General features: G+C 38.8%; 1 protein-coding gene across 1 annotated transcript; it reads left to right on the forward strand.

Annotated features, from left to right (window-relative positions):
• The first annotated feature begins 264 nt into the window (after window positions 1-264).
• LOC114663804 (heat shock 70 kDa protein 12A-like) lies at window positions 265-19,721 on the forward strand. The gene is made up of 4 exons (XM_028817726.2): window positions 265-519; window positions 11,492-11,716; window positions 13,503-13,683; window positions 16,685-19,721. The coding sequence occupies exons 1-4, from the start codon at window positions 265-267 to the stop codon at window positions 17,722-17,724; spliced, it is 1,701 nt and encodes a 566-aa protein (XP_028673559.1). The 3' UTR covers window positions 17,725-19,721.

The following is a 19,721-nucleotide window of genomic DNA, read 5'->3' on the forward strand; positions in this document are numbered from 1 at the left end:
TTTAAATAAGATAAACATTTTTGAGTGTAGTTTTATACAATATCAAAAGTGTGTGCAAGAGTGTCATTTATTAACCTTTATCACTTCATATTCTTTGCATGCAGTACATCATGAATAGCAGATTGCTATCAATGTCTAATCAGCTGTTTCTCTTACCTGCCTAGTCAGATAAGGGTGTGACTTCATGCAATTTCACTGAGTCAATAAAAGAAAAAGTATAAAAACGCAAATATCAAAGCACAAGAACACCTTCAAACTAGCAGCATGGAAGCCTCTCCTATCCTTATAGCCATAGACTTTGGGACAGCATTCAGCAGTTACTGCATTAGTGTTAATTCAGGTCATGACACGTCAAAGAAAACCGAGAGATATGAAACTGAAACTGTTATTCTTTTTAATGAAAACCAAGAATTTGAAAAGTTTGGTGTGGAAGCACTCACAGCTTATACAAAGATGACCTCTAGTGAAGCCTCCCGTTATTATTTTTTTCAGAATTTCAAAATGGAGCTGTACAATCAGGTAGGGGAAATAGTAATCTTAGAATTTCTACGTTATGAAAATATTTCATTACATGTTTCCTGTTTCAGGTAAGCAGTAACTCTTTTGTGTATACAGTATAGTGGATCAGTGAGCTACTTATTGTGCTGTAGTGTATCAATGGCATACTTTAGCAAATATCCTTATTGTTTCTGCATAACTGAATGGAAGCAAATATTACAAATGTAAGTCATACAATCGTCCATCCATTTCTTGAATTAATTTTTGACTATGTGGTGTACAAACCTGAGGCCAATGTGGCAATATTAAGAAGGAAGACAGACACAAATTCTCTACGGCACTGCAGATTCCACTCTATCTACACCAACACTCACTTGCTTATATGGGGTAAATCTAAATTTGAAAAGTACCTTAACATACACTGTGATGGACTGGCATGATGTCCAGGGTTTTGCCTTGCGTCTTGTGCTATCTGGGAACCCTGGTCTGGATTAAGTGGGTTAGAAAATGACATGACATGATATTAAGATACATGCTTTGGGATATAGGAGAAAAACTGTTCATTGAAAATATCCATGTGCATACATTGGAGGCAAGTGGGAACAGATCTAACTACTGGGAGACACTGATGCTCGACCAGTTATATATATTATAGACGTACAATGCCAGACAAAAATAAATCAAGCTTTGCATACAATGACATTAACTGTCACAACGTGTACAGTTGTAGGACACTGGAGCATATCTAAAACAAATCATTAGTACATCTATCATTTTTTAAAAGTGCAGACATTAAATCTTTAGTTCCTGAAGCTGTGACTACATCATAATATTCAATAATGGAAACAAGTACGTAAATTGTTACCTTAGTAAAACCATCTGAAATCATTTTGTGCTGCCTCTGTAAAGCACTGGGATTCTTGTTTGACTCTCGACTTGAATACTGTCTGTGTGGAGTGCACAAGATTTTGTGGTGTTCCTATAGGATTTATTCAGGACCCTTTCCTACCACAGTATAAAACATCCTGGTCGGCTGCTCTTGGTAATAATGAGTGGTTGTTTGAGCCACATAGTAAACTACCTTTCATATATGTATTTGGCAATTGAAAGGTTGCAGGTTCGAATCCCGTAAAATGCCAAAAGGGACTCAAGGCCCTTAACCTGCAATTGCAAAGAGCTTTGAGTAGTGAGAAAAGTGCTATATAAATGCAAAAAATTATTATTATTAATTATTATTATGCTTTTTGTAAAGTGAACTAGGATGTTGCTCATTAAGATAAAAAAACTGTCACTACTGGCCAATCAGAGGTGGATTTGTTTTAAGGGTAGGTTTAGATAGACTTTATTTTTTCAGAGGGAAGTTTGTTTGCAGCAGGAAAATAACATAACATATTGCTACAGAGATGCAAGAAAATAAGCCAAGACACAACAACTAGTGTTACCATAAGTACACACACTCAAAATTAGCACAAAGAGGAAAAATATCTTTAACAGTACACAAATAATAAATCAGAATTTAGCATCCGTAGCATCCCTACAAGTAACGGAATTCAAAATGCTCATAGCTCCGGGAATGAAAGTGTTTTTAAATCTGTTACTCTTGACTGAAATTTAGGAGACAGAGAATGGCTACTGTCTGACAGAAACGAATCAGCTTTCTTTTTAACCAGTCTGTAGTACAGCTCAGTGACAGAGATCTGTCGTAAATCAATAATTTTACTGCTAATTTTACAAGGTTGTTAAGATTCATTTATATTCTTAATACAGATTTTGCCAAACCAACATATGCATAACATAAGCAAATATGACAACAGATTCAATAAATGACTTACAAAAAGTGTCATTATGGTTTTATCCACTTTTCCTAAAAAAGACAAGCTGTGTCTGCCCCTTCTTACAGCTTTGTTCTGTGCTAAGATTAAAGTTCAGTCTGTTATCAATGATTGTTCCTAGATTATTTATAGCGCTCTGCCATCTCCACTGGTTCCTCATTAATTAAAGCTGAGACAATGGGAGGAGGAGAGCACCTGAGATCTAGAACCATATCTTTTGTCTTAGAAAAACTCATCAACAACAGGGGCCTCATGTATAAACAGTGCGTACGCACAGAAATGTTGCATAAGAACGTTTCCACGTTCAAATCGCGATGTATAAAACCTACACTTGGCGTAAAGCCACGCACATTTCCACTGTACCTCATACCCTGGCGTACGCAATTTCTCTGCTCGGTTTTGCAGACTGGTGGAACCCAGCGTCAAAGCAGTGCTACTGTTCCTGTGTGGTTACCCTTTCTTAGATCCACATCCACGACGGCGGCTTTATCAAATACACTGAAATTAACCGCATATCGTTCTTAAATTTAATGCATCTGATTGTAATTAACTTGTAACAATATAATGGTCCACAGAATGGTCAAACTATTCTAAATACCATAACTGCTTTAGCGTTGTTACTCTCACTGCACCTTCTTCTTCTTCTGTCAGCTGCTCCCGTTAGGGGTTGCCACAGCGGATCATCTTTTTCCATATTACTCGCACTGCACCACTCGGAGTATTTAAATCACTGTATCTGAGTGTGACTCACAGATCTACGGCGATTGGAAAGAGAATTATCGGTATACAGCATCAAGCACTTGCTGCCTCAGCCATTCACTATTTGAACTGCTCTCATCCCACCAACGCTTCACAGCCTTTCCTGTTTGGACCTCGCGGTTCACAAACAGTTTCATCCCAAGAACTATATACGCACTCAATCAGTCCATCAAGTGCTCCTTGTAGAACAGTTTGTACTTGCAGGTTACCATGAGGTAATTGTACTTATGATACAGTTCTAATATTGAACAACCTGACCCACTTTATAAAGCACATTTTTACATATGATGACGATATCATTTTTAAGATGAAATGCAGCAAAATATGTTGATTATATTATACAGATAAAACTTTAACTACACGGTGCCACAGCGCTAGCGAGCTTGAGCTTCGTTCACGGTTTGTTCCTGCCTTGCGCTGTAGTCATGCTGTGGCTGGCGCGACACTGAAAGGATAGATGGATAGAATAATTAAACATTACGAAGATATTTTGATGTTCCTTAAAAGTTTTGAAGAATCTGCGTTCTAAGCTCACAGATGGCTTACCGTCTATTACAGAGCTGATTGTGTGGCGATTGGTTATTTGGAGAAAGAAAAGTAAGGACAGGAATTGGGGGTTAGTACGTTTGAAAAATACAGTACTTCTGTAATAAAGCATTTCATTGAAGGTCGCGCATGGCGCAGCAAGCATCTTGCGTAAGACATGAACAATCACTGCGCCACCGTGTTCCCATGTTTAATAACATGCTTTAACTCATATCATCATGAAAATGATATCACGTATACTTCTCAGTATTTTAATTATTCAGAGAGCTGTAATATTACGAATGTAATGGATTCTGTGTCCTGTCGGAGGAAGAGCACATAATGATTCAGGCACATAGAGCACATATAAGATCAAATACAAAACAAAGCATTTAACGGGCTACTTTAGTTACGATGGGATTTGAGAAACTAGTAAATTAAACGATTTTAAGATGAAGTTTATGATGTTCTACTTTAATGACAATATAAACTACGTGATTAAAGTGGAAATTTTGAGATTAAAGTTGACATTTCATGCTTTTTTCACACTGTGTGCCTTTTTTTCACTGTACCCTAATAAGCTTTCATATGACACTCAGACGGTGGGGTACGAGTCGCCTTTTCACGCCGACTTTGATATGTGACAACTTTTTTATTTCGGGCACTGTGCGACTTTGTGAACTTGAGCTTTCGAGTTTCTCCGGCACGCTTTGTCACTCGATCAGCTTCCTTTTGTTGCTTATATAACTGTTTAAACCAACAAATAGTATGTTTTTCTTTGCCTCCATTTGGCATTTGCTGAAATTCTTCTATTTTTCCTCGTACTTTTGCCATTGCCTTTTCACAGAACGCTGGGCTTAAGGGCTATTTATATTGATTTGCATATTCAAAGAGGCGTAATTCTGGGAGGAGTTGGGGCGGGACAGCAGACGCGTGCACGTGCGTTTATTTCCACACTGAGCAGGATTTATGTAGCGGAAGAATGCAGAAGTTGGCGAACGCACAGATTCCTGCATCTGGATTTTTCTGTGCATAAGCACATTTCGGCTTTTGTGCTTACGTCATGTTATAGTGCGAATTCTATGCACGGCATTATGCATGAGGCCCCAGATGATGTAAAAGACTTGCAGGGACAGAGTCTTCAGCAAATGTCAGGATATATCTGTCCTTCTATGGACTCCTGTAGTCAATTGTATGTAAGATAAACAAAAGTAGAGACAGAAAACTTCCCTGCAGCAACTGTTAGTACTGACATTTAATATAATCCATAAACAGAACAAAGAAGGCTAGATGATTGAATTTGAATGGTATATCACATTTGCACAGGTAAATGCACATTTTGTTAAAGGAAAAAATATAAAATCTGATTAAGAAAAATCAATAGCAGATTAATCAGGACCAAAGTTTGTGTATGACAAGCCAGAACACTGAAAAAGCATCCCAGTAGAAACTAGAAAGACTTCATAAAGGCCATTGGGATGTGCTCATAAAGGGTAGATATGACAGAATTTCTTTGATGAATTAGGAGTTCACAAGAACTGGAGTCGCTGCTGAAGAGCAGCCAATAACTGTGAAGTAGACTTAATGACTAGTGAGAGTGATGAGTTGTGTGCAGAGAGTAAAGTATGACTACTTGCAGCATCTAAAGTGGATGACTACTACAGTAGCCATATAGGCAGATCAGAGCCTTGATGATCAACTAAACAACCTTAGAGCCAATATGGGATCAGATTCAGAGGAAACAGGGTCCTTTCAATGTAGGAGTGAAATCCATGCACAACCTTTAAATTGACCAGTGACTGGTACTAAGGTCATTTCATACTTGCATGGTGGCTGTTGTATCAGGAATAACATCATAAACATTGATTCAAAATGAAAAGTACAGTAAGCCAGTTAACTATAAGCTAACCAAACATTTGGTTAATTTTTAATACTTAGTGTTTAATTTAATGAAATTCCTTTATTTTCTATTCATCTCCTGATCTCTTTTCTTCAGAGAGCTCCAGAGTACTGAGGTCAAATCCTGGCCTAGTTTGTGTGGCGTTTTATTTATTTTTTTCTTATTGCCTCTGCTTATTTTTCTTTGTGGTGATCAGTTCTATTTACCATCTATTAATGGTCAGTATATTTATTAAAAGTTCTAAATGGGTCTCTTATGCATGAGTATGCTGTATCTTGGGATGGTGCCCAGGTGATTCCTCTCTTGTGCTCAATGGTTCCAAAATGAGATCCAGCTCCTGCCACTCTGCACCAGTTTATACTGGTTCCAAGAATGAATTCTTTTCTGGTTTTCTCAACTTTAGATCTTAGTACAATTAAAACTAAATGTGTGATACAGACAATGAAATGCAGACTGAATTCGTCCATGTTACTGTCCAGGGAGATGCATCATCCTGGCTGACTCAGCAACAGAATTATTCACTCTCTGCTTAATGATGAATCATTCTGAATGCTGGTGACTTCAGACAAGGAAATGCAGCATGTTCCATACTACAAGCTGGGCCTACTCTATTCAAATGTAAACCTCTGATACATTTGAGCGTTTGAGCAGATCTGACCTCATCTTTCTCTAACCTACAACCCCATTATTGACAGCAGTGCCTCTCTGTTATCCAAGTCAGCAGTTCTTATGCGTGTCTGGGGGAGCAGGAGAGGTGAAGAGGAGGTTGGGAGCATGCGCTGACATAGCACGTTGCCGCACCCACCATAGGACGAACCACCTGAGGGTGGTTTTATATATATATATATATATATATATATATATATATATATATATATATATACACGTATACTGTATGTACATATTAGGGCTAGGAATTGATTAAAAAAATAACTAATTAATTGCTTAAGTATATGTAATCGTGATTAACTGCATCTAACATTAAAACATGTAATTATAAAATTATAAAATACATAAATAAAGAGGTAAATACACGCTGAATCACAAAATTAATGTAGAATCAACACAAAGGAATTAAAAAAAAAATTAGTGGGGTCTTTTAAACTTAAACAATGACCTTAAACCTGAGCTTTTAACAAAATACTACTTAAACAAGCACAAACAGAATTTGAATGCCTTCCTAAAAGGCAAGTTGAAAAGAAGGAAATAAAAAAACATGGCCAATGTATTAATTGTCAAATTGGCATAGCATATGAGACACAGAAGTGACAAAGTGAAAAATGATTGAAATGACTGTTGGCTTTGAATGCATTACTAAAGACTGATTTAATTGAAATAATATGAACCTGTATAATGGGCATATATTGAAACTTGTGTTAAAAATCCACAAATACTATCCTCAATTGTTCATCACCATCAACAACTTGATAATTGTGCTCTACACAAGTGTTTTCAACTGGTGTTCCGTGGAAGTAACAGTATTGTGCCCCTGGGTACAGACCTAAGAAAGACATGCTCCTCAGGTGGTTGAGACCTGTACGAGGGAGATGGGACTACCTGGAGAAGCTGACATAAAAGCATCTCCATGATCTTTGTTTTGCAGATACAGCACTTAGAGATCACTTTAACAGCCAGGAGACATGTCGGGATCCATCTGCCTGGGTGCATGTTCGTCAGTGACTCTCACAGAGCCAAGGGACAGTGGGCATATGAGTTATGGGTCAGTGGAGTGAGGCAGGTTGAGGACTGCCTGTATGAGAGGTCAATGGGAAAATGTGTCCAAAGTGCTCACTGAGTACTGTATCTGCAAAACGGCAATCTCCGAGCTGCTTTTTATACTGGCCTCTGTCCTACCCCTGCGCACAGTTTAGCACGTCCAGAAATGTAATGTTTTTTTGGTTCATAGAATCATGGTGTACCTTAGGATTTTTGGGTTACAAAAAGTGTGCGAACACAGGAAAAATGTTGGTAAACACTGCTCTACCTACACCTTGGCTCCTGACATGCTAAACAAGATCTCTGTAGCTGCTATCTTACTTAAAAACTGACACCATGCATTACTTGGATGGTTATGTTGTGTTCTTTGTGTAAATTAGTGAAGATACTGCAAACTTGAATCATGGGTAGGTTAATCATTACACTTTCATTTTGAAGAATTTTGTCATTATATTAAGGCAGTCAGCACTGCAAGCTACCTGGCAGACTGGCAAGTTAAACACAGAGGTACTACAGCAGGGGTATTGAATTAAAATTTAAAAATGTCCGACCAACAAAATTTTCTCCTATCAAAGGTCCAAACCTCACATTTATGGTTTGATTCAGATTCCTATATATAGTATGTAGTTTCTGAATGTCTATAAAAAAATAAACAAGGTATAATTTACCACAGCATTTCAACAACATTTATTTTGAATTTTCAGTAAGGACTTTAAATATATGGGCAGTACTGCTGCCTCGCAGTAAGGAGACCTGGGTTCACTTCCCGGGTCCTCCCTGCGTGGAGTTTGCATGTTCTCCCCGTGTCTGCGTGGGTTTCCTCCGGGTGCTCTGGTTTCCTCCCACAGTCCATAAACATGTGAGTTAGGTACATTGGCGATCCTAAATTGTCCTTGGTGTATGCCCTGCAGTGTGCTGATGCCCTGCCCGGGGATTTGTTCCTGCCTTGCACCCTGTGCTGGCTGGGATTGGCTCCAGCGGGCCCCTGTAACCCTGTGTTCGGATATAGTGGGTTGGACAATGACTGACTGACTTTAAACATGTGGACCGTTTGAATTTAATTGACCTTGTATTTGTATTTAATACAAATAGCTATCTTTAGCATAAGATTCAAAACAAATGAACAACTCTAATAAAAATAAAAGAAGGCCTATCACATTTGTAGTAAAAGAAAACAGAACCATCTGAATAAAAAAAATTGCACTCCTTTACCACAGACCCATCAGAAAAGGTTTTTTTTATGTTGCCCCAAAATCCACAGTTTTAATTGAACATTCATTTACATGCTGCTAGGCTGTAAATTAATGTGAGTGGACTTTGGTGGGTCTGTCATAGTTGGCTCTCAGTTTGGTTATTTTACGTTCCCTCACTTCGGACTGTTGTGGATATGTTTATGCAAATGATTTATGTATTCTCTCATAGTGGCAATTAACATTGCTACTTTTTACTAAAGCCACGGTTTCGGAGCACAAGAGACAAACTGGTTTTGCACTACTCACAGCATAAATGAACATATATTGGTTCGTCCACTCATCTTTGAAAGTTGTTTTCTGTGTCTGCTTTCCCCATCCCCTGTACTTCCACTCCCCTGCACCTACGTCAGTATATATAAATCAAGAAAACGAACACCAGTGCTATGTGTTGACATGTGGCGTATCACGTAATACAAAATTTTAAACCTTTAAATAGAAAATTTATTGCACAGATTTTTTAAAAGTAGCATATAAATACAGGTTCCAAAGAGTTTCATAGCTGGGGGTGGTTGTGGGAACAAGCTCCCACCATCCAAAATTGCTCCCATGGCATGTATCTCATATAGTCTCTACAACTAAGTCCAGTTCCTGGCCTTCAACATGTGGCTTAGTTTCTAAACCTGGTGGAAATGTTTTTACTAACAGGAGAAGGGGTGACGGCATGTTACTGGCACCATAACCAGTTGCTTCGGGCAGATGGGGCTCGTAAGTCTGGGAGGACTGCTCATTTAGGAGAAGGAAAACTCTGATTTCAAACCTCTGCTGTCTTGCGGCTATGCCCAGTCATGGGAAAGGCTTCGGGAGTTAACCCTGAGAGAAAAATCGAGTCGGATTCCCATAGGTGGTTGAATGTCAATATTGAACCTTCTTCTGACAACTCCTGCAGCCCAGCTAGCTCCAAATGTAATATCAAGATAGTCTCTCTGTATAAAAATAAGGGTGATTGCAGTGACTGTAAAAGTTACTAGAGCATCTTCTTGCTGAACATAGTAAGCAAGGTCTTCGCCTGTGTGGTTCTAACTCTATTGTAAGTCCTAGCCTATCGCATTTATACGGAATCACAGTGCAGCTTTAGGGCTGAAAGATTCACAATCAACATGATCTTCTCTATACATCAGCTCCAAGAGAAATACCCAAAACAAAATAAACAACTAAACATCGCATTTATAGATCTGACCAAGGCTTTTGACCTCATGAGTAGGACAAGTATGTTTCAGTTACTAAAGAAAATCAGTTGCCTCCCCACACCCGATTACTTAGTATTATAACCTCCTTTCATGAGGATACATAGGGTGTGGTCAGCTGTGATGAGAACATTTCTGACCCCTTCCTGATCAAGAGCGGTTTGAAACAGTAATGAGTCCTTCCGCTAACTCTGTTTGGCATTTTCTTCTCCATACTACTAAACTTCAAGGACTCTGTCAAAGGCATCAACCTACATACCAGGAGCTACAGGAAGCTGTTGAACTTAGCTTGGCTGTGATATATATATCAGGGTCCTTCAAGGGGCAGTGCTTCAAGGTATTGGCAGTAGTAGATCACTTTCTGAGTGAGCTTGTAACTGTGGGTGAAAGAGGACAAGCGGTTAGCAACACCACCCTCTCCCTGCTTGGGGTGGTAATGGCTCCATTATGAGAATCAATGAGGTGTCCCCTAAAGTCACATGTGTGACTATATATACACATTCACCTTAATAAAAGGATAAGTGTCTGTGTATCTGAGTATCCATCCTATTGCTGTCATTTTCATATGCCATGTGGTATAGGATTCGTTAAAGCAGTAGTAATGTTTATGATGTGCCATGTGTTGGAATGAAAAATGCAATGTTTTTTATTACTACATGCATTACAAAAGCCATTCCAATAAATGCTACCCTGCAAATGACAATGCAGAATTTGCCAAAGAGCGAGTAACTGCTAGACAGAAATCAGCTTATCCACCTTAATAAAAAGTCAGGTGTCTGTGTATGTTTCTGTGTATCTGTGTGTCTGTTTAGTTGCTAGGGTTAGGAAGAAAAATTAGAAATAGGCAAAACCTATAGAAGAAGGGTAAAAAAAGGCAAAAGTAATAATAAAAATATCAAATAATGGTCAAAAGTAAGACATGAAAAACATGGTAGTAATCTTCTTGAGCCCACTCAGGCCACGTGAATGAGGTTCACAGCCATCATGCTAATGACTGACAACTTTTGTGATGGGCAATGGATTAGTGAAACTAATGGTAGATCAAGACACATGCTGGAATATCAAAGCCACGATATGAGTAGTCTAATGTGGTAGGGAGCACTGCAGCAGCTTTTTCTAGCAAAACACCTTAATTGCAAGAGTGGTCAGTTCGACAAGCGACAAAGAGAGGAATTGATGAAAACAGTCAGCTATATATGAAGATAGCAAGGCTGCCACAGGGGAAATGGATTAGGTACATATTATTATACCAGACCAAATGGACAACCCATGTATGAAACAGAAAACATAAGGTCTATGTTGATTACTTAGATTTCAACCTTTCAACCCTTCTTAGATGGGCATATAAGTGTTTTTTTTTATCCATCCATCTATTATCCAACCCGCTGAATCCGAACACAGGGTCACGGGGGTCTGCTGGAGCCAATCCCAGCCAACACAGGGCACAAGGCAGGAACCAATCCCAGACAGGGAGCCAACCCACCGCAGGACACACACAAACACACCCACACACCAAGCACACACTAGGGCCAATTTAGAATCGCCAATCCACCTAACCTACATGTCTTTGGACTGTGGGAGGAAACCCACGCAGGACACGGGGAGAACATGCAAACTCCACGCAGGCAGGACCCAGGAAGCGAACCCGGGTCTCCTAACTGCGAGGCAGCAGCACTACCACTGCGCCACCATGCCGCCCAAATTAAGTATCATCTAACCTAATCTAATATAAAACGGTAAGAATGTAATTGCTGCAGAATATCAATGACATAAAACTGCACATGTGTTTAAGTCATGTCTGGTAAATTTATTTTTTATTTTCAGAAAATCACAGAAAATTTAATGATCTCCACAATGGACAGTAAACAGCTCCCTGCCCTCAAAGTTTTCTCAGAAAGTTTACGCTATCTGAAGGACCATGCCTTGAAGGCTCTGAGTGAGACAGTGGCTGAATCACTAGTTCTTCCTCAGGACGTGACTTGGGTGCTGACAGTACCTGCTATCTGGGACAATGCAGCCAAGGACTTCATGAGACAAGCAGCCCAAAAGGTAACTTTTTTGAAGACAAGCTCATCTATTCATCCATCAATTCATTTACTGAACCTGCTTAATCTTATTTTAGAACAACCAGGACAAGGGACAGGGAAGAAATCAACACAGTAATGGGTGCCAGTTACTAGTAGGCATCAATCTTGCATACATCTACACTCACACAGAGTCAATGAGAAAAACCCAAGAAGTCATCAGGTAAACATGCAAAGTCCACAGACAGTGACAGGGTTAGGATTGGAAGCCAACTCTTGGAGTTGAAAGGCAGCAAATGTAACCACTTAGCAGCTATACCAGATTTTTTTCTCATCGATGCATTGTCTTATGTTGCGGGGAGCTGTGGACCCACCATAACAAAAATGAGCATTGGGGCGATAATCTTATTATCAACTACACTCAAAGACATTAAGAGTCAAGGAAAAATGGAGAGAGCATTTAGACAAGGAACCCAAGTCTATGTGTTGTATGGCAAACACTCCATCTCCTCTGTCCATCACATCAATATTATTATATTGTCATAGGTTGTTGTGTGTGTGCGAGACAGTGAGTGACAGTAAGAATAAGAAAGTGGAAGTGAGAGAAGATCAAGCACTAAAAGAGCAGAATTTAAATGACACCTATTCCTCCATTTAAAGCCACTGTCCTGGGTACAGGGCCACTGGTGACATCTGAGAAGGATCTTAGCTTGGATTAGCTTAATGAGTTGGGGAAGTGAGTGCAGATGATGCTGCTTCTGATTCCAAATGAACAGAGTAAGGGAGAACTGTCAGAGTGAATTTGTATTCAGGAAATTTTGCAGAAAAAAAGATTACTGAAAACACTTTTAATGAGCCATGGCAGGAAGGACTGCAGCGTTGGAGGGTGGCTGTAGAAGGAGATGACTTTCAGTAAACCTCACATAAGGTAGCAAGGGAGAGACACTGAGCTTCACAATGTATTAGGCAGCCAGTACTAGTGATAATAAAATACAATATAAATATGACACAAAATGTCACACACACTGTCTACATAATTTTTGTTACACAACACAACCACCAGATGGTCAAAATAAAATACTCAAACCTGAATTCAGAAATGCAAATGAGTTTTCATAAAGTCTCAATTTTGTTTAATGTAGAAAATGCTAAATATTGTTATACATATGAAATTGACATGATTCATAATAATGCTGACAAGTACTCTAAATTTGTTCATAAACCCTTTAAATTGTTTTAAAAATCAATTAGTGTATTGCTTAAGGTGTTTTAGCCATCAGACCCAAAGGAGAACTGAAAGTGTCATATCTAACAATGTGCACAAAGTATACCAAGAACACTGCAATGTCAAGCAGCCTGCCCGAGCAACCTGAAAACATTTCAAGCAGCACCAGACACAAAGATAATTTCACATACTCCAAACAGAAATAATTTTCTACATAAGCAATTACATTGAACATATGTTGAAAAATTGGAAAATGTGATCATGATAACACAGTTAAGTCTGATATAAAGATTTTAATAATGTTTTACATTATATCTAGACATGTTTACTACATATTTAATTTTTGAATAACATCATCATCTGCTGATATTTATGGGATAGTACCACACCTGCTATTACTATTAAAGCATAGATGCCACTTCTAATCAGTATGAAAATCACTATAGTAAAACCAAACTATCTATCTATCTATCTATCTATCTATCTATCTATCTATCTATCTATCTATCTATCTATCTATCTATCTATCTATCTATCTATCTATCTATCTATCTATCTATCTATCTATCTATCTATCTATCTATAGGCTGGATTGATACAAGACATACTTTCAGAAAACCTTATCCTTGCACTTGAGCCTGAAGCTGCGTCTGTGTGGTGCAAACAGCTGCCCACCTCTGGCTTCATAGAAGAACAAGCCGGTATACTCGACAAATCAACAGTGCAGCAACAAGCAGGAGTGCAGTATGTAGTTGTTGACTGTGGAGGTAAGTGTGACAGTTTTCTTTTGTGTCATTGACAACAGTTTTGTTCAGATTGCAACCTAAAAAATCCCATTCTATAAAAGAACAGAAGAATAAACAGACCTCAGAAGAACAGAATGGTCACCTAAAGTAGACTCATCTAGAAAGGGATGTGCAAATAATCAAAGCTCACTATTAAACATGCATTGAGTAACTGCAGACAAGAACTTATAATAAAATTTACTTTACAACAAGCTATTTCTGATGTCTTAATATTTACAAAACACATGCATTTCTCATTCCAATTGTATGGCTTGGAATACCATTCATATTACTGTGATTATTGCTCAATATATGTATTTATTCATTGATGCCAAATAACAGAACATTCTCAAACCACTTAATCCAGTTAAGGGTTGCACAGCGCTGAAGCCTTTCCTGGAGGCATTTGGCACAAAGCAGGAATGAATCCTGGTCAGGGTAATGGAATAGCAGAGTGGGAGTGTAGGAGTAAAATAATTAAATGCCACCTGAACTACAGTCAGGCATGGGATGCCTCTCTGTCCATCCATCCATCCATCCATTTTCCAACCCGCTGAATCCGAACACAGGGTCACGGGGATCTGCTGGAGCCAATCCCAGCCAACACAGGGCACAAGGCAGGAAACAATCCTGGGCAGGGTGCCAACCCACCGCAGGCCTCTCTGTCTCTTTTTATAAATATGCAGTATATTACATGTTATCTGCACTGTTTATACACAGGTACTAGTATAATGTACCTACTCCTTCAACAATTCATGAACATGGTGTGCTATTACATGGTTGTTGAGAGTCATACCCTATTCATGGCATGAGACAGATGGTGAACCAGTTTACAACAATTTATGTGTACAGAAGCCTCCACCCTCACAATTTAAAATTGTCAAATAACCTTTGGGAGATGCACCCCTTGTTTGTGTTTCATGATAATGCTTTGGCATTTTTGAACCTCAGTGTAGAGTTCAATGAAATATACCTAAATGTGAGCTCAGTGGGATAACTAAAGGAATAAAATACACAGTAACACAGGACAGTAAAAAAGTGAAAGGCTAAGAATATGCTGACTGAAAATATTGACTATTGTCAGGCATTTGCAGTGAATAAACTAGTGAATCCTGTGCAGCAGAACTGTACCAGAAGTTTAATTTTATTAAATGTTTTTTTTATTTGATGTGAACTTTCAAAAATCTTCCTTAAGCAGATTGGAGAAAAACACAGTCATTCAGTTCTAGGTTATGACAAATTTGATGCTACCCCAGAAACCAGGCATACACACTTAAAAAAAAAGGTGGCAAAGTGGTTCATTAGACCATTTCCATAGGGGAACCAACCACATGAAGGTTCCTGAAAGAACTTTTATTTATTTAGATCCTTAACAGGTTCAATGAATAGCCATGAACAGATGGTAACAGATTTGTGAAACACCTAAAACTTCTTGATTTTTGATGCACAGCTAAGTTCAAAATTTCTCGATCTGTTGTATCCTGCTAGGTTGCCTACTATACATTAAAAATGTTTGTTGTCCACATATTAGGAACCTTTTCAAGGCCCAATAAACCAGGACATGTGCAAAGAAATCTTCACAGAATGAAATGGTTCTTTGTTAAGCAATGGTTCTATGAGGAACCACACAACCCAGTAAAGTGCCACTAAAGGTCCAGCATTTTTAAGAGAGTAGACAAGATGTCAGTTCATGACTATCTTAAATAATAATGAAAAAAATAACCATCCATCCATCCATCATCTTCCGCTTATCCGAGATCGGGTCGCGGGGGCAGCAGCTTGAGCAGAGATACCCAGACTTCCCTCTCCCTGGCCACTTCTTCTAGCTCTTCCGGGGGAATCCCAAGGCGTTCCCAGGTCAGCCGGGAGACATAGTCCCTCCAGCGTGTCCTGGGTCTTCCCCGGGGCCTCCTCCCGGTTGGATGTGCCCGGAACACCTCACCAGGGAGGCGTCCAGGAGGCATCCTGATCAGATGCCCGAGCCACCTCATCTGACTCCTCTCGATGCGGAGGAGCAGCGGCTCTACTCTGAGCCCCTCCCAGATGACTGAGCTTCTCACCCTATCTTTAAGGGAAAGCCCAGACACCCTGCGGAGGAAATTCATTTCAGCCGCTTGTATTTGCGATCTTGTTCTTTCGGTCACTACCCATAGCTCATGACCATAGGTGAGGGTAGGAACATAAATCGACTGGTAAATTGAGCGCTTCGCCTTACGGCTCAACTCCTTTTTCACCACGACAGACCGATGCAGAGCCCACATTGCTGCGGAGGCCGCACCGATCCAACTGTCGATCTCACGCTCCATTCTTCTCTCACTCGTGAACAAGACCCTGAGATACTTAAACTCCTCCACTTGGGACAGGATCTCGCCCCCTGCCCTGAGAGGGCACTCCACCCTTTTCCAGCTGAAGACCATGGTCTCGGATTTGGAGGTGCTGATACCCATCCCAACTACTTCATACCTGGCTGCAAACCGATCCAGAGAGAGCTGAAGATCACGGCCTGATGAAGCAAACAGGACAACATCATCTGCAAAAAGCAGTGACCCAATCCTGAGTCCACCAAACCGGACCACCTCAATGCCCTGGCTGAGCCTAGAAATTCTGTCCATAAAAGTTATGAACAGAATCGGTGACAAAGGGGGAAAAAAAAACATTTGTAATTAATTTAAATCCCTTTGCGATGATCTGTATTAATTTTGACATTAAATGTTCTTTTTCCTTTGATCCGTGCCAAAATAATCCTAATTAAATCCACAGTGATTCAATGTTATATAATAATAAAAATGTAAAAGGTTCCAGGAAGACGAATACTTTTTATATATACTTTTAAATACCAGATAAAGTGTAGATTTCAAATTACCCAAATTACTCCAGTTTATTTGTATTTTACTGTCCTCTTGTAAAACAAACTTTCATTCAAGTAATGCTGCATGATATTTTGGCAGGGTGCTTTGTAATTCTCCATTTTTTTCTTTTTCAGGTGGGACAGTCGATATAACTGTGCATGAGGTGCTTGATGATGGATCTCTAAAAGAGCTTCAGAAGGCATCCGGAGGAGGGTGGGGAGGCTTTTCTGTAGACAGCAAGTTCACAGCCTTCCTAAGACAAATTTTTGGTCCAGTCCTGTGGGAGATATATAAGAATGAACACCCTGCTGAGCTGCAAAAAATGATGCACACCTTTAGCATTCAGAAATGCACCGAAAAAGAAGACATATATATCGAATGCCCACACAACTTAGCGAAATTAGCTGCAAAGAACAAAGATATCTCTAGTTATTTTAGTCAGTTGGAAGGTGCTTGTTGGACTGACGGGAATATTAAAATTAGCTATGAAAAACTGGCCAGCTTTTTCACTGAGAGTATAAAAAATATTCTGGAGAAGATAAAAGAAATTTTGGACACACCAGAAATTAGCATTGATTTCATTCTGCTTGTCGGAGGCTATGCCTCCAGCAGTTTATTGAGAGAAGCAGTCAAGAGAGAATTTGGCAGCCGATATAAAATCCTGTGTCCATATGAATCCCAACTGGCTGTTGCAAAGGGGGCAGTTATTTTTGGTACTGACTCTAAGATCATTCATTCCAGAGTCAGTGCTCTAACATACGGCATAAATATGAGTCGAAAATATGATCCTCTATTGCATGACCCTAAAAAAAGAAGAGTTAATAAAGCAGGAGATTATACTTATTGCACTGGTCTTTTTTTAAATCTAGTCAGTAAGGGTCAATCTGTAGAGCATGATGAGGATGCTCAATATACATTTTTCCCAGTAGATGATGACCAAACTGAGGCAGGTTTCAGGTTTTTCTCTACTGAAAAGCTGAATGCTATTTATATTGATGAGCCAGGATTGAAAGAAATTGGCTCCTTTGTTTTACCCATGCCTGATATTAGACTGGGCACAAATCGTGAAATCCATTTGAAGATTAAATTCGGTCTAACAGAAATCAAGGCAAATGCTATCGACACATCTTCTGGAGAGGTGCAAAAAATCAAATTAAAATTTATGTCAGAATAAATCAAAATTAGAAAGCAGTAATTACTTATATATAGTAACTTGAGTTAAACTGTGATTTAATAGAAAAATTGACAGTTAGGTATGGAAAAAAGAGAACTGAAATTTTAGACCACTGATATTCACTTTAAACATGAAATGCATCCTAATGAAGTCTTTATTCCAGCAAGCAGAGAGAACTGAACTGAAACAGAGCAAAAATAACAACTTAAAAATGCAAGCCAATATGACTAAACCTAGATTCATCCCACCATTGTAGAAAGGTGTCATACCCAATTAGTTCAGATAGTCTAGAAAAGTTTAGTTTTGTTTCAGAATTTGTATTTTATAGCAATGAGTCACAATTTAAATTCTTCGGAAAGTTCAGACATAGAGGTCACAGTCCTGACCACTGTGCCAAGACTAAATTAAGCAGCATTCATTTCAATGTTATGTAATGTGTAGTTCCTCGGGTTTGTGATAAGGTCAGCATACGCAGATTGTAATACCAGTAATTCTTCAGTTTACCAATCTACCAAGCACACTTGTTATGGAACTGAAATTAGGTGAACTTAGCCAGTACCAGCAGTTTATGTTTCATACTTTGTGAAGCCACTCTCTATAGAGCATAGCATGTGTGCCCGAGGAAATCTTTTATCAAAATCTTTGGACAAGTCACTGTGTTTTATGGCAAGCAGTACAGGGTAATCATTATTCCAAGGCTACATTTTGTTGGGATATGCAAACAATATAGAGACAGAGATAGGGATAGTATCATAAATTAATTAACATGGCTTCATTTATCCATACCAGATACAGAGACAAGAATTTACAGTCACACATTCATTCATCACATGCATACCTTGAGTTTTCAATTGACCTAAAGGATAAACTCAGTATTTTTCAAGTCAAATTTATTTTTTCACAATCATGATGAATATTATTTTGCCACATGGAATTGCAATCTAAAGTGAAGCATGTTTTAAAATTCTAAAACAATGACAAGCGCTGGGTTGAATTATATAAAGTAAGTAATACATTCCAGAGTCCTATTGTAAAATAATCCTTAAAACATAGTGAATATATCCACGTTGCAGTAGCAAGGGTTTGGTTTAAGGAAACCTGCCCTTGTGTTTCTGAGACAGGCTTGTGATGACAATAGTAAACTTAAAATAGTTCTTTTTATCCTAGATTTTTGTTAGTATTTTCTCAAGGTAAGAATATGTTTCTTGATTTCATGTCGGCCACCCTTCTAGACTCATCCCCCATTTGGTAAGCTATATTCTGCTTATAATCCTACTTTTGCTTCTGCAGTTCTGTTTCTTCAGTAATTATGCTCTGCTATGACATGTAACAACAGACAGATGCATGCTCACATCACATGATTATTTTTTGATAAACAGCAGTAACTTTTCACCCATTTCATTCTGCATTATTTTACATAGCCTATGTGACTTTTTTCACACCAAATGGCAGTGTAGTGAAAAGAGCAGAAACAATCACATAATTTACTGGACTTGTAAAAATAACAATAAATAAGAACTTAACTGATTACAATGCGTTGTATTTTTAATGAAAGCCTTATATGTCTGAAAGAGCCAAGCCTCCTGCGAGTTGTAGGTTCCATGGTGTATTGTGCACACACACATTAAGAAAATAGTCAGAAAATGAAAAAAGCAAAGTATGTGATAGAGCAGATTGAAACCTTGCAAACCTGTTCTCGAATTTTTTAATATATGATCAGTCACTCTTGCTAAGGATATAGTTAAAAGAAATTAGAATAATGTTTTTAAGTGAATAATTTCACTGACACTCACTGATACCAATTAATTCATAAACACACAGGGAAAACAGATAAGACTCCATGCAGGCACCAGTGCCATGAGGCAGGAATGACAGCTCTACGCTACCACTCTGCCTTTGGTACACCATCTGTACTAAACTTTGCAGACTTCAGACTACGTGGGTGAATTGTCATGGCATGGCTAAAGTGGCTCAAGTTTGTGTGTGTGTGTGTGTTT

The sequence above is a fragment of the Erpetoichthys calabaricus genome, chromosome 13, assembly GCF_900747795.2.
Source record: "Erpetoichthys calabaricus chromosome 13, fErpCal1.3, whole genome shotgun sequence".
In the NCBI taxonomy this organism is placed as follows: domain Eukaryota; kingdom Metazoa; phylum Chordata; class Cladistia; order Polypteriformes; family Polypteridae; genus Erpetoichthys; species Erpetoichthys calabaricus.